Source organism: Zalophus californianus, chromosome 11, assembly GCF_009762305.2.
Source record: "Zalophus californianus isolate mZalCal1 chromosome 11, mZalCal1.pri.v2, whole genome shotgun sequence".
Taxonomy (NCBI): domain Eukaryota; kingdom Metazoa; phylum Chordata; class Mammalia; order Carnivora; family Otariidae; genus Zalophus; species Zalophus californianus.
This window is the reverse complement of record NC_045605.1, coordinates 59,026,297-59,049,962: the sequence shown is the minus strand read 5'-3', so window position 1 is coordinate 59,049,962 and position 23,666 is coordinate 59,026,297. Positions and strand designations below refer to the sequence as shown.

The 23,666-nt window shown below is 56.7% G+C and overlaps 1 protein-coding gene across 3 annotated transcripts in view; it reads right to left on the bottom strand.

Annotated features, from left to right (window-relative positions):
* The window catches only part of PDE2A (phosphodiesterase 2A), a 91,068-nt gene that overhangs the window by 39,665 nt on the left and 27,737 nt on the right, over positions 1–23,666 (bottom strand). For 2 of the 3 annotated variants that reach the window (XM_027580599.2, XM_027580600.1), the window contains exon 3: positions 13,187–13,248. The exons of the other annotated variant lie outside the window; for it this stretch is intronic. In XM_027580599.2, the coding sequence (XP_027436400.1) occupies positions 13,187–13,248 (62 nt within the window). The remainder of the gene's footprint in view (positions 1–13,186; positions 13,249–23,666) is intronic. 3 annotated transcript variants of the gene reach the window in all.

Sequence of the window (23,666 nt, the reverse complement as noted above, 5' to 3'; positions counted from 1 at the left end):
TCTTCCTCTAGACCAGAGGCAAGGCTTCTCATCTCTCTTTCTGTGCCAGACTCAGTGCCCAGAGTGGGAGGTGAATGCTGGATGGCACCAGCCTGGCATGGGGTTAGTGTGGGCCTGCAGAGGGCAGGGAAGAAGGGCTGATCTGGGGGGGGGGGTGCTGGTGCGGGAGGAGGGAGGGTGAGTCTGGTAGAGCATCTCCCCGGGGACAAGTCAGAGAGCAGGGCACAGAGCAGCTGCAAACAGCCATTGAGGCCTGCCTTGGGGCTCTCCCTGACTCTGTCCTAAGCTCTTTCCCTGCCTCTCAGCCTCCCCAGGCTCTCTGGGTCTGTCCCTCTTATTGCCTGTCTGTTCTCTGGTATGTGTTTCTCCCACAGTCTCACTGCTGGTCCCATGACTGTATTTGGCTCAATCTTCAGGGCCTGGCCCTTCCCAGCTGTTCCCCAGATCCCGAGGCAGGCGGGGGGTGGGGGTGGGGGTGGGGAGTGGAGGGGGGCAGATGGGGGTATGAGAAAAGACCGGTTCAGAGAAAAGTTCAAGGCAGAGGGACAGACACAAGAGTGAGGAGGGGGTGCTGGGGACAGGGCTGGGAAGGCGGGGCTGGCCAGGGTTATAAAGCCTCCCCAGCCACCGAGGGCGAGACCTTGAAGACAAAGTCCGAGTTGGAGGGAAGACTGGGGTGGGCCCTTTCCCTCCCTCTGCACTGGCTCCTGGCCCCCCCTTCCTTCTCCCTGCCCCTGCAGGAATGTGTGAGCACTTTCATTGTCCCTAAAAATAGTCCTTCTTTATTGGGGGTTGGAGTGAGGAATCTTCTGGGCTGCGTTCATCTCAGGCATGCCCCTGCCTCTGGCTCCCATCTACTCTGTGGGGCCTCTCTGAGCTGCGCCAACCCTTACCTGCCGTGCTTTAAAAACGAAACCTAACTGTAACCCTCCTTTGCATAAGATCGCCATGGCTTCTGGACCCAGTAGGCTCTGAGCTCCCAGGCCTGTTGGGAGCTATCTGTCCAGTGCTCAGCATCTCACAATGGGGCCACTGCCTGTTGCTACCAGCTCCCATGCTCTAGCTTCTACCCAGCTCCCCCAACCTTACTTCCCCCCACCCTTATGTTCCCCCACCTGCAGGCCTCTCCACCCCCTCTTGTCCTTCGAGGCCTGGCCCTGGTCTGCTCAGCTCGGGTAGCTGCCCTGCTGTGCTATTCCTCTGCCTGGCCCTGGCCCTGCCCTGCTCCCCTCAGCGGCTCAAAAGGACAGGGCCTCAGGGCCCCCAGCAGATGCAGGCTCTGAGGCAGAGTGCTTTTCCAGGGAAGGGGAGATCGGTGGGGAAACACTGCAGGCTCCGGGACCCTGTGCCCTGCCCTGAAGCCTGGACCCTACTGGCCCCCTCCATCTCCCGGCCCCCGCTTTTGTTTCTCTTCTGCACCCTAAGCCTGGAATATCTCTCTCTCAATTTCAGTCTCCAGGAGGAGGCCCATCTAGTCTCATCTCTTCCCTGCCTCCATTTCTTGGGTGGGGAACCTGAGCCCCAGAGAGGGGAGGTGATGGAGGCCTACAAGTTCATGGAAAGCTGGCCACAGGCCAAAGGCCTCAGTCACGCAGCAAAATCTTGCAAGGCCCCAGCCAGTGGGGCTCCAGAGGCAGCAGCGAGCACTCTACACAACCCACCACCCCACCCGCCCTGCCCAGGGCAGGCAGTCTGGCATCCAAAGTTATTTGCCTTTGGAGGGCCCAGGAAGCCAGAAAACAAACATCCGGAGTCTCTGGAACTTTTACTCTCTCTTACATCCCCAGGATCCAGGAGCCACCAAGCGGGTATATCAGCATGCAAGCGCACGCGCGCGCACGCGCGCACACACACACACAAACACACACACACACACACACACACACACACACACACACACACAGTCCTGGGCTGGGTAAACATGTGAGCCGAGAAGATGTCTTGGGACTGTTGTGCCTGTGAATCTGAGCAAGTCCTTTGGAGCCCCAAATCCGGGGTAAAAAGATGATGAGCCCCACCCCCAGCTTTATATTCATTTTGTCTTGGAAATGAAAATGAAAATGAAAATCGCTTTTGTGTGACTTTTCTGATTGCAAAATTCTGGAGACACTCATCAAAACCGATCTTTTCTCTCGTTTTATGGGCAGCTCCCACTTTGCTGGTGCCCTAAGCACTGTGTGTGTGGCCTGTCCATTAGCCGTCGGAAACGCATGTCTCTGCGGGCTGCCACATGGCCACGGCAGACTACAACCCGTGGGCCACTAGAAGAATGTCTGTGTGAGTATACATGGATCCATGATTCTGTGAGTGTGTGTGAGTGAATGTGCGAGCATCCCTGTGTCCACATCTGTGCCCGAGCCATCCACATGGGCAGGGGACCTGTGTCCCCGCGTGTGTGCAGTGGGCGTGGGACAGCTTTTGTCTTTGAATGAGTGAATGAGTGAATGAGGGTATGGCTGAGAGCATCAGTGTGTGAACACGTGGGGGGTCTGCTTCTCGGCCTCCTGTGCACCCCCCTCCCGTCTTCCACCACCTGTGTCGGACCAGGACTCACATCCCTTCCCTGCCACGTGTCACCTGTGTGGCACTGGATGAGTCTTTTAACCTTCCTGGGCTCCATTTCCCCATCCGTAAAACAGTGCCTTCTCCTTGAGCTGCTGGGAGGACTATCCTGGTACCATAAATGTCCTGCCCAAGCGGGCTCCCAGCTAGGGCTGAGGCCACTTCTGTGCGAGTTAGAGAGAGGTGACCCCAACTCTCTGGCCAGCTGCAGCCCTAATGGGCATGGATTGGTGGGGGAGGGCAGGGTTTTGGCAGCACCCTACCTCTGTGGGACCCCCTGTGCCAGGTATCAGGTGTGAGGTTAGAGGCCCTGGCCCTGCAGGTGAGCACAAAAGAGCAGCTCCCTTTCCTCAGCCCCCACTCCAGGTGTGTGGCCTGGGACTAAGGGGTCTCTGACTCTGGAACGGGGGTGGCCGTGTTCCAGATGAGGTTCTGAGGACACCCACTCCCTCCCTTTCCTCTGGGGCCCTGTCCTCTTGACTGGCCCTCCAGCCTTCCCTCTCCAAAGCCCAAGAGAAGGCCTTACAGAAGCCCTAAGGGGGGCTGACTACGTTGGCATGAGGAGACCAGCTGGGCTGGCCAGATGCTCAGAGACACCCCCACCCTCAGCCCAACTCCCATTATCAGAGAGGGAGACTGAGACATGGAGAGGGCCAGGGACCCTCCCAGGGACACCAGTGAACCCAGTCAGTCCAAGCTACTGTGTCAAAACTTCTGTAGAGGCAGTTGGGGAGACCCCAGCTTTAGACTCTGTTGGCTACTGAATGGAGTCCAAGGGAGTAGGCGGGAGTAGCTACACCTGTGCCCCCAGCTGTGGGTGTGGACCTCCCACCCAGCCCCAACCTCCCCACCTGGGCCAGATCCCCTACTGGTGTGATTAACCAAATTATAGGGTTTTTTCTTGAGCAAATTGTATCGGCCGAACTGAATGAGGCTGCAGGAGCCCGGGGGGTGGGGTGGGGGGAGGGAGGCTAACAGGGGTGAGGACAGCAGGAGCTGGGGAGAGATGGGTTGGGAGCAAGTCGTGGGGGCAGGGGACAGAACGAGAGGGGGAAGAGGAAGCATGGGAGGACAGGACACCACTCGTTCAGCACCCCCGTTCTGCACACCTGCAGTGCTCCCGTCACACTAGCTGCCTGGGCATAGGGATGTGAGGAGCCCTGCTCCCCTAGAGACCGCTGAGCCATTGCCGAGTGCCAGGTACTGCATTCCCTTAAAAGTACTGTCGCATGTCATCCTCCCAACAGCTGCATTTTATACTTGAGGGGCTTGAGATGCTCAAGACATAGAATGACCTGCTAGATGTCAGAGCCAGACAGGACTGTCGGACACCACAGCCCTTGCTCTTACCCGATACCTGCTCATTCTGCTGAAGTGCTACCATCCTGCCTCCGGGACCCCTTCCTGGGAGGTTCAGAGAAAGGAGGAGGCCTCACACCAACTCACACTCGGCCCAGACACCACTTCCGTCCATGTCGGGCATTTCTCCTTGTCTATACTCTGGTGGCCAGCAGCTGAGCTGGGGCCGATCCCACATGGATCACACACTCCCCCCATGGCCCATGGCGCACCCATGACCCATCTCACTCCCATGCAGTGTCCTGCTCTGTCACACTCATCACCCCTGGATGACACACAGAGACCGGATCGCTGTCACTTTCACATGGCATGTCCCACACACTCAGTGACTCACAGCCATTTCACGGTTTCCACAGCGTCACACATCACTGAGTGTCACAGGCCACACACAGTGGTACTATCACTGTGCCCTCACTCGGAGTGGCTCATCCTCAGTGTCATACATCATATTCCCAATGTTTCACAGTGTCACCCTCATGTAGTGTCATGCACACACTTCCAAGCTGGCTCTGCATTGCACTCTGTCACATTTCAGCATCATCCGGGACCTTCTGACATTAAAAAAAATCCACCTTCACTGAAATGACATCATGTCTGAGATTTGCTTTAAAATGCTTCAGCAAAGCAACCTACAGGATGAGAGAAGATATTTGCAAATTGTGCATCTGATTAGGGGTTAGTATCCAGAATATATAAAGAAATCCTACAACTCAACCACAAAATAAACAACCTGATTTAAAAATGGGCAAAGAACTTGAATAGACATCTGTCTAAAGAAGATATACAAATGGTCAACAAGCACATGGAAGGATGCTTAACATCACTCATCATTAGGGAAATGCAAATCAAAAGATACCATCTTTCCCCAGTCTTCCACCCATTAGGATGGGAAAGAAAGAAAAGAAAAGAAAAGAAAAGAAAAGAAAAGAAAAGAAAAGAAAAGAAAAGAAAAGAAAAGAAAGAGAAAGAAAGAAAGAAAGAAAGAAAGAAAGAAAGAAAGAAAGAAAGAAAGAAAGAAAGAAAGAAAGAAAGAAAGAAAGAAAGAAAGAAAGAAAGAAAGAAAGAAAGAAAGAAGAAAGAAAGAAAGAAAGAAAGAAAGAAAGAAAGAAAGAAAGAAAGAAAGAAAGAAAGAAAGAAAGAAAGAAAGAAAGAAAGAAAGAAAGAAAGAAAGGAGGGAGGGAGGGAGGGAGGGAGGGAGGGAAGGAAGGAAGGAAGGAAGGAGAGTGAGAGGGAGGGAGGGAGGGAGGAAAAAAGAGGTAGTGGAGAAAGGGAAGGGCAGGGAAGGGTAGGAAAGAAGTGTTGGCGAGGAGGTGGAGAAATTGGAACCCTGGTACACTCTTGGTGGGAATGTAAAATGGCACAGTTGCTGTGGAAAACAGTATGATGGTGCCTCAAAAACTAAAAATAGGGTGCCCGGGTGGCTCAGTTGGTTAAGCATCTGACTCTTGGTTTTGGCTCAGGTCATGATCTCAGGGTCGTGAGATTGCACCCCACATCGGCTCCACGCTCAGCATGGAGGCTACTTGGGATTCTCTCTCTCTCTTCCTCTGCCCCTACTGCTCATGCTCTCTCTCTCAAAATAAATAAACAAATCTTTAAAAAAAATAAAAATAAAATTACCATATGATCCAATAATTCCACTTCTGGGTATATATCTAAAAGAATTGAAAGCAGAATCTTGAAGAGATGCTTGTACCCCTATGTTTATAGCAGCATTATTCCCAATAGCCAAAAGGTGGAAGCAGCCAAGTGTCCATCGGTGGATGAATGGATAAACAACATGTGGTCCATACAAACAATAGAACAGTACTGAGCCTCAAAAAGGAAGGAAATTCTGATGGACCTGGAGGACATGATGCTGAGTGAAATAAGGCAGTCACAAAAAGACAAGTACTGTATGATTCCAGATATCTGAGGTACCTAGTAGCCAAATTCATAGACAGAAAGTAGAATGGTGGTGCCAGGGGCTGGGGGCATAGGGAGCTGTTTAAAGGGTGTAAGTTCCGTTTTGCAAAATGAAAAAGTTCTGGAGAATGTGAACATACTTAACGCTACTGAACTATACACTTAAAAATGTTTAGATAGTAAATTTTAGGTTATGTATAGTTTACAATTAAAAACTAAAAAAATACTTCGGGAAAGAAAAATGAAAAAAAAGGGGGGGAGGGTTGGGTGGGGTGGAGAGGGATAGATGAGCTAAATGTGCCCAAATCTTGGTAACTGTTAGATTTGGGTGATGGGTAAATGGCAAGTGTATTGTATTGTTCTCTCTACTGTTGTGTGTACTTCAAATATTCCATAATTTAAAAATTTTACTCTCCCTTGACCTCACACCTCTTCCGGTGACCGCGCCCCTTCTCCGCATCCCTTGGAGCCAAAGGTTTCCAAAGGGTTGACTGTGCTCTGTCTTCACCCCCCACTCAGCACCCACCCAGGCCAGGGCTGGCTTCAGGCGCCACCCTGTCACTCACATGGTTCCTGTTGCGCCAACGCTGGGCCCAGCCTAGCACCATCTCCCCTGTCCACCTTACCTGATAGCGCAGCCACCTCCCTCCCCCTCAACCCTCTCCCCTCCCCTGGCTCCACACTCTCAGTAGCCCCCACCTCCCTGGCCACTCCTCCTCTGTCTCCAGACTGCTCCTCCTCACCTCCCTGGCCTCCAGATGATGGAGTCTGCGGACTTGGGGCTGGAGCTTGGTCCTCAGCCCTCACCTCTATTCTTACTATGCTCTCTCCCTAGGGTCATCCCAGCCACACCTGCCACCTCCAAAGATACGCCCAGCCTGGCCTCTGCTGCCCACTGGACACCTTCACCTGGATGTCTGACTTCTGTCCAAAAGAGACCTCTTCATTTCTGCCTCCTTGCCCTCTCTCAACCCCCTAACCCTGGCCTCCCCCCAGGCTTCACCCATCTCAGTAACATCTCCACCATCCATCACTTGGTCCCTCAAGCCAGAAACCTGGAAGCCATCCTCTGCTTCTCCCTCTGGCTCGTCTTATTCATCAGCAAGTTCTGCCATTTCAACCTCCCATATATCTCCAAAGTTCATCCATTTCTCTGCAACTCTTCTGCCGTCCCCTGAGCCCAGGCACCACCATCTCCTGCCTGGATGGCTGCGGTGGCCTACAACCTATCTGCCCACCTCCAACTCGCCCCCCACAAACGCTTGGCTGCCAGAGCAATCTCAAAATCATGCACTGGACTGTGTCACTTCTCTGCCTGGAACCACTGGGGGTCTTCCCGGGACGGTGTCATACACAGTGTTGTGTGGTTACACTTCACATCATCACAACCATGACACCCAGCATCACACGTTTAGCACTGGGCTTAGAGTGTCCCGCAGCATCTCGCACAGGTTTTCACACTTGGCATCACCCCATGTCACACCCTTGGCGACGCACTCAGCCTCGCTAGATCACACATGCTTGGGGCACACACTTGGTTTCCCAATTCAGTGTCAGACGCTTGAGCCACAGGACCACACCTGTTATTGCACAATGTCACCCATCTGTGTTTACATATCTGATCCTCCTGGTGTCATGCCCTCAGTTTCACACACTTGGTATCATTCAGCATCACACAGTCCAGCTCACACGGGATCACAGTGTCATGTACTTGGTGGCACATCCCCTGTCTCACAGTCTTTGACAAGTGGCATCACACACTTGGTATCACTCGGTGTCACACACTTGGTGTCACGCTCTGACCCACTCACTCCCCACACAGTATCCCATGATGGAGGTCGCATACTTGATAACACACAACATCACAAGCTCAGGGTCACGTATTCAGTAGAATACCCCCTGCCCCACAATCCGTGTCTCGGTGTCACCCCGGGTCCTGTAAGCTCCCCCCCACCCCCACCCCCACCCCACTGGGCACAATCGCCAGAGCTGCTGCCCCATGTCAAGGCTGTTTCCTGTTGTTGTGCTCAGAGTCCTTAGCCACTGCTTGTTCCTTCAAGGATTTCCTGTTGTCAGGGCCCCAGTCAGGCCTCCAGTCAGGCCTGGCCCAGCCTGGGATACACAGCCCTAAGCCCAAGAGCTGGCCAGTGGGAACCCTAGGCCCTCTGCCCACCCCCACCCCCATTCTGGTTGGGCCCGTGGAATTTTCCCCCATTCAGTCAACCTGGATTTCCCATGGGCTTGGGCGTGTGCTGGTTCCACTGAAAGGTGGCCTCTGGGCCCTGTTCCACTCCCAGTGTGCCCAGGAAGGGGACTCTTGGGCAGTCTGAAAGAGGCTGTCTACCCTGTCCCAACAGCTTGGGATAAGACCTTAACTGGTCTGTGGGACTCAGTCTGAAGCTGCTGGGAGCCAGAAGGACAGAAGGCAGAAGGGGAGGACAAAGGGTTAGGGGCTTAGAGAATCAGGGAAGCCTTCCCGGGGGAAGCCAGCTGAGAGCTGGCAAATATGAGGACGAAGAAGGAAAGGCATCCTGGGTGGGAGCACCAGACAGGAGCAAATGCTTAGAGGTAGGAACCAGAGGAAAGAGCACCCACTAGGGGTAAAGACAGGAACGTGGGAGGCGGGCAGGTGGTGGTGTAGATTTGGAGGAAAACACGTTCCTCCCTCTCCCCTTCCCCCTCCCCCCATTCCAGCCTTCAGATTCTGGCTCCAAGAGGAGCCTGGGGCACTCCCTTCCTGGCCCTGACTTCAGGCCGCACACACTGCCCCCCACGGGTGGCTGCCAAGCCCCCTCCCCTCCTGCCCCAGGCCAGCCTGCAGGAAGAACACAGGGAGGCCAGCACACGCTCCCCACACGGCTTGAGATAAATATTTCCCAGGAAACGGAACTTGTTCTCTCAGTGTTTACAGCCAAGGACCAGGCAGGGCGGTGGGGGAGGGGCCCGCCTGAGGAAGCTTGTACTGGGGCTCGTGGCATCTACCCCAACACTGCCTCCGACCCGCTGTGCTGTGCGCCTCTGAGCCAGTCTCTGCCTCTATCTGAGCCTCCATTCCCAGCCCTCGAGGGGGCTGGGTCTCCCCCCACCCACCACCGGCCTTAGCCTGCCCAGTGCCTGGCACCCTCTGAGCTTGGGTCTTTTCTGGGTGTGAGTCCCTGCTACTTGATGACTCCTCCTTCAGACTAGGCTTCTCTGATTGCAGGGCCTGTGTCTGCCCATCTCCTTCTGGTCCTCGTCTGGTCGGGGTGAGGACAGATGGATGGACAGACAGAGAAACAGACTGGGTGGCTGCTGAGGCCACCTCCCTGGCCCCATGTCCCAGCACACCCCCGAGCCTGTGCAGCCCAACAGGTGGGCACAGCCAGATGGCAGGGCCTCTGGACTCCCAGCGATGCCAGATGCTATGGCCAACTTGCAGGCAGCAGCTCCCCTGGGGCCATGGGGCATCACTGAGGCCACTTAATCCTGATGTGCAGAACCCAGGAAGGGGCTAGCACACCTGCCAGGTAGGAGCACTCACTCAAGAATTTTAAACACAGGCTGGGAAGTGCAGCCTGCTGGGAAGCAGCCCTTCCAGCCTCATCCGAGTGCTCCCTGTCCGTTTCCTGGGCTCCACGGACATGCTGGGCCTTCTCTCACGGGGACCCAGGGCATCCTGCTCACATGCCCTTGCACACCCTGCTCTTTTCACTTGCAAAGACTTTCTCAGCCCCCCTGGCACTCTTACCTCACAGGACCACCCCAGCTCTTGCCTATCCCTGTCCCCCCCATCACTATGGCACCATGCCGGGCCCATTTATTCACCATTGGTGGCCGCAGCCTCACCCCAGACTGTGGGACCAAGTGGACCCAGGGGCAGAGATGTTTTTGGAGCTGGCTTCTCAGCACAAGGCCGGCCTCCTGCAGCCCCCTCTGGGGCTAAGTCTTTGTTCCAAGCTCCTCTACCTCCTCTACCATGTTCCCAGTCCTGGGCTGGTCCTTGCTGTCCTCACGTGGTACTCACAGAAGGTGAACACATGAACCTCTCTGACTATCCAGCTGATTTCTGGCCTCATCAGTCCATGTCCTTGACCTTCCTCATCCTTCAAAGTTCCAAGGCCACCTCCTCCAATAAGTCTCCGAGACTGCCCCCAATCCAGCAAGTGCCCCTTTCTTGGAACTACTCCAACTTTCACACAGCCATTCTTATTTAATCGAGAAACTTTACTGAGCACCTACTATGTACCAGGCCTAGGCCAGGTCTCATGTGGGCCCAGGAGAGACAAAGGAGACTCAGCCTAGGTTCCTATCCCCCATGTGTTTATAACTATGTGGGAAAGGATATATAACCACATGGGCTACCAAGTTACCCAACTGCAAGCTCAGGGCAGCTTGGGGACTATGAGTGCCCAGGAAAGAGGGGAGACTGACTTGACCTGAGTGGAGGGTGCAATCTGAGAGGACTCCACAGAGGAGGTGACATCTAATCTGAGGCTTAAGAAGGGAGTAGGTAGAGAAAGAAAGGAAAGGCATTCCAGACAAAGGGGTCAGGGCAAAGCAAAGGCGGGGAGGCCAGGAAGAGCGGGTATCCTGGGGAGTAAGCACTGCCATGTCTGGGAGCAACGGGCGGGCCTGAGGGGGCCCAGCAGGCAGGCCTGGCAACGCCAAGGCATGTGGTCTCTCCTCGTCCCGTGGGCAGCACCCGAGGAGCCAGGGCTGGGCAGGGATCAGTGTGCTTAGTGTGGATACCCGTGCCATCGCCCGTGTCCGCCTCTCCCCCGGCCCCTGCCCTGCTAGGGCTCCCAAGGCCCCAAGATCTGGCAGAGAGAGGGGGCGCGGACCCAGCACGCTCAGTTCACTACCTGAACTGCCTCCGCCCCAACCTCCAGAGAGCAACAGCCCTGGCCCTGAAGTAGGACTCCAGGCTGAGCTTGAAGAGCCCTCCCCCCAAGCTGGCCAGCTGGCCCAGGGGCCAGGGAGCCCTCCCGAGAGGGGTTGCTGAACACAAGTCCTCCCTGGCGATGGGTGCCCACAGAGCCTCCGCGAGCCCCGGCCCAGCCCCGCGCTGCACCCCCTCAGCGTGGGCCTGGCTCCAGGGAGCTCACCCTTGCGGGAAGCAGGGAGGGTGCCAACTCCCTCCCTGGGCCAGGCGCCTCACACATACTTTGTAACTTGTCCCAACAGCTCTGTTGTGATTATGGCCAATAATGCCGGCTCTTCTTATCCCCTTTGACAGGTGAAGAAACTGAGGCTCGGGCTGGTTAAGGGACTGGCCCAAGGTCAGACACTGAGAAAGTGGTGAAACTGGGACCTGAACTCATGCCCACTTGACCCCAGTCATGAGGAGGCCATCGTGTCTCCCCATACTCCACCCTGACACGGAGGCTCCTCATCAGTCTCCCCATCCGTCTTCCCTCTTTCCCTCCAGCCGTCCCCATAGTATGAGCAACATCCTAGGGTCCCTACTCTCTCCAGTCCCGTCCTTTCTATATTGGGGAGCGCTCAGCACTCTCTCCCAGCAGAGCTTAGGCTCACAGCCTAAGACCCTCCCTCTGAGGGAGGAGGCAGCAGGACCCAGACAAAGGAAATGTGGAGAGAGAACAGAAGCAAAGAGATCAAATGGGCAAGATCCAGAGAGGCCACCTGGTGGGGCTTGGGGGGCTGGACTGGAGGGCAGAACCTGCCCTTGCAGGGAACTGGGCCAACGGGGCAGGCAAAGGGGGCGGGGCAGAGAGCTATACACAAGGAGCCTGAGCCTGGCTCCTTCCCTTGGGGCCTAGTTCCCGGCACCAAGGAGGGTCTGGGCTTCTCCAAAGCCCTCTCCCCTCATGGCTTCCTGCGAAGATGACAAATCCAGGCTTTCCTGGCAGGTGGCAGGGGCTGCTGAAACACAGCTGGTTCCCAGGAACACCATCTGTCCCGGCTCTGGGGGGGAGCCCCTGCTCCGTGGGGAATGCCATGGCCATAAATAAATTAATAATGACTTTCTAGCCGCCCCCCACCCTTCCCAGCTCCCAGCTGTAGGGACATTCTCAGGGCTTGGCCCCACGTCGCTGGCCACAAGTCCATGCTGAGCCCGTTGTGCCCCAGGCCCCGTTGTGGGCGCCTTCTTTCCCATCTTACTGGACGGCAGTTGGGCATGAGCCACATCTGGGCTCCACACTCAGATCTGCCCCGTATGCTCACTGTGGGACCCCACCGTGTGTCAGCTTGCCCAGCCATAAAAGGAGAAGAATAACGGTCCCTGCTTTCTAGTGAGAGGTTGTGAGGATTGAACACGGAAGTATGTCTAAAGCTCCCGGCACAGAGGAGCCTCCCCTTTCTCCGAGCCAGTCCTGGGCCCAAGACTAGGCCCAGGCTGGTCCTGCTGATTGGTCCGATTTTACACACAACCCTTCTCTGTGCCAATCTTCACAGCCCCCCGCCCACCCCGTTGCTACTGCTCATGGCCCCTCTGAGCACCCAGATCCTATGAGGCACCCCAAAGCCATGGTCAGCGCTGCCGATGGCATCCTTCATCTCAAAGGAAATGCACCCACTGAGCCCCCACCAGGCCCCCTTTGGAGGGCAGTGGGAGACTCAGGAATGACAAAAGCACAGTCCCCAGGCTAAGGAGCTCACAGTTCAGAGGGGCAGACCTAGAGAGTCCCATAACAGAGAAACCAGGGTGCTAATGGCACAGACATCAGAATGCCCCATCTGACTGCCAGGGCAGGAGAGCTCAGAGAAGAGAGCAAGAGGGACAGGGAGGGCTTCCCAGAGGAGGGGAGGCTAGAGCTGAGCCCAGAAAGATTTGGGAAGCTGAGGGAGAAGAGAGCGGCAGGAGTGGCTCTGGGGAGGCAGGATGGATAAAGCGGGGGGGGGGGGGGGGGGGGGGGGGGGGGACTGGGGCCTGGCTGGAGCTGCAGAGGAAGCAGGAGGATGGGAGGCATGGATTTTTGAGCAGAAAAGGGACAAGTTCAGGTATGCATGTTAGGAAGAGCCTTCTGGCAGCCACCTGGAGAGTGGGGCAACTGAAAGCAGCCAGCCAGCGAGCCATCCAGGGGAAAGATGAGGAGTCTTGCACTGGGGCGGGTGCAGGGATGGAGAGGAGGAGAGGAATTCAGAAAACACTTAGGGCAGAGAATCAACAAGGAATTGTTGGGTGAGGGTGGGGAGGCCTAGAGAGGGGTCTGAAATGACTAGGGGAGAGAGCCCCAGGCAGGAATAGGGCAGGGAAGGTGACCTTGGTGCAGGGTGACCCTAGGCTGGAGGGGGTGGGGCTGGGATTCAGCTCCGGCCTCCCAGTCCTCCCAGGGGTGGGGACAATGCTCAGACTGACCCCCAGCCTGTGCCCCTACCCCTCCAAGCCCACCCGCTCCTCCCTCCACTGAGCTCTCACCTCCAGTCTGGCGTCTCTACTCCCTGGAGGCACTGGCTCCTGGGCAAGGAGGTCCCGGCTGGCTGCAGAGACAAGAAGGCCAGGGACTGAGGCCTGCAGGCCTTCTCCCCTTCTCCCCAGCCTGCCCACCACTCCCTCCCCCGCAGCCCCCCAGCCCCTGGTTGGCCCAGGGCCTCCTGTTGCCCACAGGGGGCCTCCTCAGGGAGCTGTGCCTGATTTCGCCCTGCTCTCTCCCCACACCCTCTGCTCTCACCCCCTACTTCTCACCACCCAGGCCCTACTGCAGGTGGGCACCTCTGACTCTGGTATATTCTCTGCCCTTGACTCTGAGAACAGAGCTGAGTTCTTTCTTTCAGCTGGAGCCTCCTCAGGAGGGGAAACAACAACTTTTTACTCCTTCTGAGGCCCCCTCCACTTCCACTTCTCTCCAGGGAACTTCATGACCCCTCTGTAAGCCTCAGTTTCCCCATCTGTAAAATGGGGTTTGTGATGTCTAGCTCACACAGTCACTGGGCTGGGCTCCCAGCTAGGGCTGCTGTCATGATCCTATGTGCGAGCCTCCAACCCCAGCCTAGCGCCCAGTCTTCTGGGCTCTAGTCGCCCCCACCCCCAGTCCATGTGCCACAGCCCCTCCCACGCTGGTAGACACACCAAGGAGCCGCTCACTCATTCTCCAGCAGCCTACCCCCCAGGTGGCATCCAGAAAGCACGGCCTCTCCCAGGCGTTGCCCAGGGGCTGACTGCCCCTCCCCACCCCCACCCGACAAGCACACCCAGGCATCGGACAGGCACAGGCGGCGGGATATTCTGAGCCTGGCCTCGTTCCAGTCAGCTGCTGGCCGCCATGCCAGCCTGGCGCGGGCGCAGGGGCTGATTTGATTTGGCAGCTTTGGAAGCGTGTGGTGGGGACGGGGAGGGGGAGAGGGATGAGACACCCATCCCTGCTAGGAAATAAACAGCCTCGGGCACTCAGCGAACTGGGGGGAGGGCACAGTCTGGCATGGGGGGGTTCTGCATTCCCTGCCTGGTACCCCTCTCTTCTCACTCACCCCTGGACACCTGCCCATGACTGCTGGAATTTATGGCTCTCCTTGGGTCACCATAGGGGTGACAGTAGCTGCACCTGGTGTGTGGATGCTTGCAGTGTGGCTGTGGCAGGGTGTCTGGTTGTCCCACAAATCCCCATGTCTTATGGGGTCTCCCTACTCAGCCAGGCCTACAGCCGGGCCTGAGTGCTGCCCAGGAAGACTGGTCTGCGTGTGGGGCAGTGGTCTAGATTGTGGTCATCCCCCAGGGTGACTGTGGCCACATGGCTGGGCTTTGATGGGGGACCGACTGCAGCCCAGGGGGTGACCAGGTCACCCACGTGCCTGAGTCTACTGCAGGGCCTGGTATGCATTGGTCCCGGCCTGTTCCTTCCCTCTGGGCGATGACCCTGCTAACCCAGCCATGTCCGGCAGAGGAAATGACAAGGGCCGAGCTAAATACCTAACCCCAAGCCCGTCCCTTTGTCCACAGGCCTCAGCCTTCATTTCCACCCAGGCCTCCGATGGTCCACCCACTGCACTGCCCCGGGCCAGCCCCCTCCTCCTCCCCTGACAGGAGGGAGGGCTAGTTGTGATTCTCCAAATACCGTTGGCCTCTCTCTCTGGCTCCCCATCACCAGCTTCCAGCTTGGGGAAGGTAGGCCTTCACAGCTCCTCTGTAATCCCACCTGCCTCAGTGTTCACCACCCTCCTGCCTACCCCACAGGCAGGCCAGTCCAGGTCACCCCTTCTGGGGATCTGCAGCACCCATCAGTATGCTGCTGGCCTGGGGACCTGGGCTCCACACCCTCCAGGTAGAGAACTGCTGAGTGCGACTGTGACTCTGATCCTCTGACCTCTACACTGAGAGGTCAAGGCCGTGGGGCAGACCAGGACCCTAATGGGCCCACAAGCCAGGGCTGTGCCCCAGACACCAGCCAGGAGGTTAGGGGAGGGTGGAGCCTGCTTTGGGGAAGACATAATGTCTCATCTGTCACCGCCTCCCCATTGTCCCACTGTCCTCTGGGGACCTCAGGGCTCTCCCCACCCAGCCACAGGAAGCTGAGCCCCTCCTGGAGACAGAAGGAAGGGACACTGAAGGAAGGGCTTTAGGATTAGGAGGAGACTCACCCATGACTTTGCTGTCACAGAGGAGGAACCTAGGATCATAGAACCCAGCTGTCACAAAGAGGCTAGTGAGATGGAGACAGTCTGCAGAGAGGTCCTGGAGGGCTTCCGAGCAGAGGTGTGTGCTGCCTCACAAGAAGAGAACACTAGGTTCCAGGACAGCCTCGTAACTATGAGACACAGGCTTCCATGTGGGACTTGTATGTCCTCATGTATGTACGTGCATGTGTCCGTGTCCCTGTGTACAGGGGTGTTCATCCCGGTCATGGAGTGCTGAGCTCTGGTCTGTGTCCCAAGGGCAGGGTCTGCCCAAGGTAGGGGTCAGCTATGTAGCAGGCACAGTGGTGGACAAGAGAGTAATCTGGGCAAAGAAGAGGGAGGACAGCTCAGGGCTGAGGAGAGAGGCCCATCAGTTGGTCATAACCTCAGGCCTCACCCTAGCCACCTGACACGGAGGGCAGTGTCCCTCCGAGACCCAGGCCCAGCCCCAGTCTGCTGTGCCCCTGCGGCAGGACCTTCCCCTATCTGAGCTACTTTCCTCATTTGAAGAATCAAAGCATGGGACTTGATGATCTCCTGGGGCCTGTCCAAGTCTAACGATCTTTGGAGAGAGACTGACACACACAGCCAGCCAGAGGGAGAGACTTGCAGGGTGGGGAGAGAGCCTGAGTGAAGGGACAGGAGAAGCCAGGAGGCTCACTGTGGGTCGGGCAACAGGGGACCCTATCCTCAGGGCCAAGACAGGATGTGGTAGACAAAGGAAGCTTGGGGATAATACGGGGCAGCTGTCGCCACCTTACCTGCCTTCTGGTCTGTGGGAGGAGAAAGATGGAGGAGTGACAGATGAGAGCTCTGCCCCTAACAGGAGTCCTGCCTCAGCTCTTGTTCCCCAGGTGTTCCAGGGGAAAGGGGGGAGCTGCAGACAGGGGGGAGCGCCCAGCACGGGGAGTCAGGAAGCTGGATTTCAGGCCCTGCTGTGCTGTGTGACCTGGGCCAGCTCCCAGCCTCCCTCACCTGATCTGTGAGCCCACCAGGCTGCGACTCATGCAGTTGGTACCAGGCTTCTGAGGCACCCAGCTGGAGTGAGCTCTCTAGAGGCCAAAGATCCTTCTCTCCCGCCTAGAGGTCCGCCGCCCCCCAACAACAACCCTGGTGTAGGTGCTGAGACATGTGCATAACCCAAGCAAGCCGCTGGGCAAATGGCCTAGCCTCATGCCACAGGGGAGCACCCACTTAGCCATCCCTTCTCCCCAGGCCCCCTGGCCTGGGACCTCCCTTCCTCAAGCCCCTCTCACAGCCACCTCCAGGGCAGGTGTGGGGCACCTGCACTCCAGAGGTGCCGATGGGTCACTGGCCAATCTGGCTGCCCTGGCCTCTGCCCTAGTCGGAGGCGCTTTGTACTTGGGGCCCTCACAAGCAGGGGTTCGTGCATTTCCACGTCCGTGTCCAGGAAGTGCTCATGTCCTGTTTTCCCCTCAGGCCAGGGCTGGTGGGGAAGGGGGGTAGGTGGTGAGCAGGCCCCTCTTTCCTCCACTGTCTGTCCACGTTTCTGCCCAGAGACTTCAGGGCCTAGGAGGAAAGGGCACTCCTCTCTCTGCCATGAGCTGAAATAGTTGAAGAATGGAGGCAGGGGGATGAAGGAAATGACCCCGTATCCTGCAAGCTTAGGGAGAGAGAGCTCTCCTATGTGCACAGACACCACTTCTGTTGTGGCAGGAGAATCCGCCCGTGTCACCCAGGCGAAGAGGGTCTCCTTCCCCCAACACCGGCTCGGCCCCTCCTCCTCTCCCCCACTCCCTGGGGGTGGGGGCCACCCTCCATCCTGAGCTCTCTCCATTGCTTCTCATTATGTTTTTAATAACCTCACATCAACATTAACAAGGCAGGTGGTTGCAGCTCTTCCCAGCAGCCCCATTTAGAATCATTGAATCATCAAATCCTAGAATCCTGGATTCACAGAATGCCCGCCCATTCGGCTCCTGGAGTCTCAGCAACTTCAAGTCACAGAATGTCGGAATCACACAACCACGCTTCCACGCAGCTCTGGCCGGGAGCTAAGAGTCGTGGAAGACTAGAAGCCCACAAACCGACAATGCCGGATTCTTAGAGTCATGCATCCCTAGAGCTAGAGCTCATACACGCCTTGGAGGTGCTGACCCCCACTTCCTCCTCTTCCAGGTGAGAAGATGCAGCCCAGAAAATAGCCTGGTGCAAGATGACCAGAGAGTGTGAGCCAAGCGAAGCCCAAACCAAGATTGCAAGATGGGACCGTAACATTCGAGTGTTCCAGAAATGGTGTCACTTTTACAGTAGGAAATGGCCATGTTCAGGCTGGAGTGGTGCTGCTTTTTCATTTTTGCTCACTTCCCTTCATGCCCCCACCCCGGCCCTCCCCGAGTCTTCCTGTGCCCCACCACACCCCACTGGGCCCTGTAGCTGACACCCCATCTCTCAGCACCCTTCCCTCCTCCAGGTCTGTACCTCGGCCCCCTCAATAAAGACAACCACAGATGGGGGATTTCTAGGGGCCAATTCCCTCAGGGTGGGGGACAGGAAAAGCAAAATGCCTGCCACCTGAAGCCACGAGCCAGAGGGCGGGCTCCCTAGAGGAGGTGCCCTGAGCTCAAGACTGGAAGGTCCTGGAGCCCTCGGGGTTGGCCATACCTGAGGCAGCAGCTTCAGGGGAGTTGGATCCAGAGTGGAGGGAAGCGACTGAGGCTTACAATTGATATTAGAACCATCAAGTATGTTTAGCATTTTCATAAATTTACATTTTAACTCATTTTGGAATGTACTCACACATTTTGGATTTGAATTTTATGAAGTATTACGTTTCACAGATTGTTTCAATTTTTGAATTCTGAACACTCTTTGCCCAGGGCAGTTCCCAAGTCTCCACGCTGCAGAAGAGGATGCTGGAGCCCAGAGCGGGGTCCAGGTCTCCTGGTCTCTGTTTAGCCTCAAAGCTCCTGACCCAGGAGACCTTCCTGGGACCTTTTGGACCTTAGAGGGTCTTGACGCAGGCCCAGGCATCTGCTGTCATGCCCTGTCGTGCCTTGAGAGCCGACCCAGACACCCAAGGCGGCATTCCCTCTCTCTCTCGTACCTCCACAGCTGAGTGACTCCCTCCTCCACCCTCGGGAGTCTGTCTCCTCCCCTCCATCCTCTGCATCTTCCTGCTTGGGCCTCACCACCCTTCTCCAGACCAAACTGCACCAGCCTCCCACCTCACCCCTTCTGTGTGCTCTCGACCCCTGGCCCAGAGGCTTTCCTAACAAGCAGATCTGGGCAGTCCCTGCCCTTCTTTCAACTCCCATCCTAGTGCCCAGTTCCTTCTGGAAAAAGTTCAAATCTCTTTGCTTATGAGGCCTGCACAATTTGGCCCTGGCGACCTTGCCAGCCTCATCACCAGCTTCACACACACACACACACACACACACACACACACACACACACACACACACAGAGCCCACCCTGGGACTCAGCACCCTGGTAGTCCAGGATCCAGCTCCACAGAACTATAGAACCACACTTCCCTCCCTCTGTCTGTCACCAGCAAGCCTTCACATTTGCCATTCACTCTTTCTCTCTGTCCAGAACTTTCTCCTAGCTCATCCCTTAGCTCTCAGATTAGATATGTTTCCTCCTGGAAGCTGCCCAACTTGCCCTTCCTCCCACTCCGGGCTGAATCAGGGGTCGCTACCCTGTCCCACCACCGCCCCTCAGCCTCTCCAGCATTGCCTTCCCCAAACTGCCCACCAGCATCGGTCTTCACCTGTGCCCCTGCCTCTACCCCATCACCTGCCCAGCATCAGCCCTGGTACCTAGGCCAAGGTCCACCTAGCTGCCATGGGGCGGATGCACTGTGGCTCCAACGTGGGCCAGTGTGTGGCAGAGTTTTAAAGCCCACACCATGCTCATCTCTACCTCCCGCCTCTGTTGGGCACGTAGTACGTACGTCCCACCTTTGAAGGCCTGGCAGTACACAGTGTGTGGCCCGGACAGGCAGGCTGGGATGCTCTGAGTAAGTGAGAGTCCCTAGGTTGGGCTGGGGACTTCCTGGAGGAGGCATCTGGGAGGATCCTCCAGGTGTCAGTCTTAAGACAGCAATTGAGGACAAGCCACAGGAAGTGCCCAGCCTAGACAAAGGGCTAGCAGAGTGGGAACCAAGTCTGCAGGAGGGAGAGTCGGTGGTCAGGGCCCAGGACAGGGCCGCTGGAGGGTCTAGCCGTGCGTTCAGAAAACACCTCCAAGAGAAGGGCTCCTTCCGGCTGGTCTAGGGCGGGGGAGAAGGTGAAGATGAATCAAATTGGAGAAAGTGCTAAGACAGAGATGTGGGACAGAAAGCTCTGTCTCTTCTTGTCCATGAACCCAGAGGAGAAAATGCTGTGGGGCGGCTGGGCAGGAGGAGCAGGGAAGGCTGAGGCGGCACGGAGATACCACGCGTGCTGACCCCGGAGCCAGGCTGGGTGTGGAGGGCTGAGGCTGGCCGGGAGCATGTCCCCAGCTGTGGCTGGGAAACGTTTCCTGTCTCCTGGCCAGGGGGGTCATTAATAATCGTTTACACGCCACAGGCAGCCCGGAGGCCAGCCAGGGAGCAGCATGGTGCTGGGGCTGGAGCCCAGCCTGGTGACCAGTAGAGCTGTTTTCTGGGAAATACAGAATTGCTGTGTTCTGCCACCTTACTGTGAAACCTGGCCACGTCACCTGACCTCTTGGGTCTCTGGTAACACTGGTAAAAGGCGGGTCTAAAGGGGAGGCTGCCCAAAGTCCCCTCCCTGCTCTGGGCCTCGGTTTCACTAGATGGCAGACGGGCTGCCCCCCTACAAGTGGTGATGGACATCTGATGATTGATGTGGCCATCTAGACTCTGCCGAGCGCAGCTCAGGACACACGGGATGGGCAGACCCAGCCCTGCCTCTGAAGAGCTTGCCTTCTGATTGGGAGCTGGAGCCTAACACCATGGGGTGCACACCTGGAGCCTCACAGAACCAAGTGCACATCAGGCTGGGGAAACAGACGGGAGGGCTGACAGTGTGGCTGGGCTAGCTAGATGGGGTTTCCCTGACACAGGAGGTGGGAGCCCCAGGAAGCCTATTTGGGCACCGCTGTGTCAAACTGGGCCCGCCTGGTGCATAGCAGGTGCACAATAAATGTTACAGACAAGCGAACGAGTTGATCTGTTAAATGAGACCCCCGTGAAAGGAGGCTGGGATCTGGAAAGAGCCGCCTAAAAGATGATGATGACAATGACAGTCATTCTGGCCGAAGACAAGGGGGTTGGGAAGAGGGGATGTGAAAGCCTGAGAAGGCTGGAGGCCCAGGGATGGCCATCCAAAGCCAGACAGTATTGCTTGGGAAGGATCAACTGCCGCCAAGATCCTTTTTTCGAGTTGAGCCAGAATCTTCCTCAGGCCCAGGACACATTTCTCTGCCTACTCAACACCCCCTTCCAGGCCAGCTTCAGCCCACTCACAGCAGAGAACCTTTTGGAAGGTGATACTGAGGCACCGCCCCCAGCCCCCTCCCCTGATGACTCTGCTAGTCTGTGCCTTCCAACCGTCAGGAGTCCTGGCCTTTCTTCCTCCCGACTGCCTGTCAGCAGGCCGCCCGCTAAGGCTCCCCCACCACTTTCTCTGGAGGGTTTGGCCTGGGTCTTCCTACTGACTGGCATCTCCCCTGTCAGACTAGAGGGTCCCCAAAGTGTGACCAGGCTTCCTTTTTTTCAGATAAGGGTCTCTGTGAGGACAGGGACTCTCCCTCCTGTCAGATGTGAGGTCAACAAGAGGAGATAGATTAAGGCCTTCCTCGTTAACTCCCAGCCCAGGGACACTCCCTGAGGGCCACACAGGGAAGGGAAGGGGACAGGTTGGTATGCAGGGGCGGGGGGGCTCCTGGCTGCCCAGCACCCCAGAGATGATGTGAGCCAGAGACGGTAGTGGGCCAGCCATGGGATGAAGACCTCACGGTTGGCAAATTCACCCAGGGCCATGCCCAGCCCAAGCCGCTCTTGCTCCGAGGAGGCACCACTGGGGATAGCAGCCAGGCCCCATGGCCTGTGCCTGAACCCCTCCCCGCTGTGGAGCATTGTGAGGTGGTAGTAAACACCGTAAGCCTACAACACGTGCATCCTCTCCCCGCCCTCCTCCAAAGCCCAGCCCAAAACACGACACAGACCAAAAGGAAAAGAACAAAGGTTCCCAGAGCACGACATCACCAGCTGCCTGCCTGTCCAACGCCTGCTCAGCCGGAAACCCAAGACAAAGGCCTTGGTCAAAGTGAGGAGGATGAAGGGCAAAGGGTAGAGGCAGCTTAGCTTGGGGTGGGCCGTGACAGAACGTCACTGGGCATCTCTGGGGACCTAATGGGGAGGGAAGCAAGGACGGGATGGCAGCCAAGTCCTCCCCGCACACACACATCATTCCACAAACATTATGGGATGCCAGCTGCATTCCACGCACCCCAAACATTATACACCTCCTTCCTCACCCCACACACCTTGTGCGTGCACACTTCCCTGCCCCCTGCAGCATATTTCACAGCCCTCAACACTGCCCCCCTCCCACACCGCTAACTCACTGACACCCTTCACACACCCCTCACCACATACCACACATCAACAGCTCACAGGGAGAAAAGATCACATAATCCACATGTCACACTGAAAAGTCACACAGCTCACACACCCACACTTCACACCACACTCACACTCAACCTCCCACCACACACCTCACACACCCCACACTCACCTCCCCAACCACAGATACACACACATCCAATTAAATTCAACACACACACCATCTATACATAGAGACACACCCTGCGTAGATAATGTGCACACCTAATGTCACATGTTTGTGGACACACAGAGACCCGTGGCACAGACGATCCTGCTGGCACATCGCCTCCTCCTGCCCATGTGCACGTGGGCACACAGACACACACACACTTAGTCAACCAGCCCCTCGCCTTGGACCCCTCGGCCCAGGCTGCTGCACCCTTCCCTACGCAGAGTGGCACCCACAGCCATCACACAGACACATGACACTCAAACACCAACACCCAGGTCCTAAAACATTTCCCAAGCAAGCCCGGGATGTACCACCGTGCCTCTAAGCCACCTAGGCTGCAAACACACTCGGGCCCACACACAGCTCCCCCACCCCCACACCCCTCCACCAAGATGTCCAACGCAACCCTTCATCAGGCCCCCACAGTGGCTCTTCCTGGCTACACGCAACAGCTGAGAACATACGCAACCACACACAAAACCCCCCATGCAGGCTGGCCCTACAACTCCACCCCATGGAGACAGACACACCACATTCACGCATGTTCCCTGTACACACAACGCTCATACATACAGCTTCCACTCCACACTCACAATGCAGCCTTTCTAGCTGCACACGACATGCAACACCATGCACACAATCTTCACCCTCGCCATAAGCCCCCATGCATCCCCCCAAATCATCGCACTGGTGATGCCACACACAATATACTACATGGCACATCACACATGATCATACACAAGGCACACCCAACACAGGCAATGTGGCCCATCCTACACAAACACACACGTCCCAGACTCACCCAGCCCCGGAAAGCTCCCACCACAGGTCACGGGCACCAGATTGCAGTCTACTCCCCCATTCCCCCATCCCAAGCCCCCAGCTGTCCCCAGTCAAGACCAGCACAGTGGGGATGGGGGTTTATAAGTTATGAACCCCAGTGCTCCACAGCACAACCCCCACCCACCTTAGATCCCTGGGCACCGCCCAACGGCTGTGCCCTCCATGGTTAGTCCCTTCCACCAGCGCCCACACCATGCCATGCCTGACAACATGGGGTAGGCAGAGGTCCTGGGTACACTGGCCCCACACTCTGGGCCTACCCCTTCCTCACCCCAAAGAGAAGCAGATAATAAGGGGAAGGGATGATCACAGGGTGAGATCCTAGAACAAAGATAGAGACCTAGAGAAACGGGGGTGGGGGGGGGTGATGGACAGACTGAGAGAGATGTACATGGGCAAAAGGGACCAAAAGAGAGAAACGGAGGAGCAGAGAGAGAGGATGCCCAGAAAGATTCAGAGAAGGCAGAGGAAAAACCAGAGAATAAAGTAGGACCAACGCACTAGAGAGAAACAAGAGGAGAGAGTGAGACCCCTAAAAGACTAGAGAACCTCCTACACGAGAGGGTAGGAAAGCAGGAACCAGGTGGGAGGGGGTCCTGCAGAGAAAAACACAAGCTGTGATAGAGGCATTTGGACGCTGGGGTACAGTCCCAGGTGAGGACCGAAGACCAGATGTTTGAATGGGAATCTGGG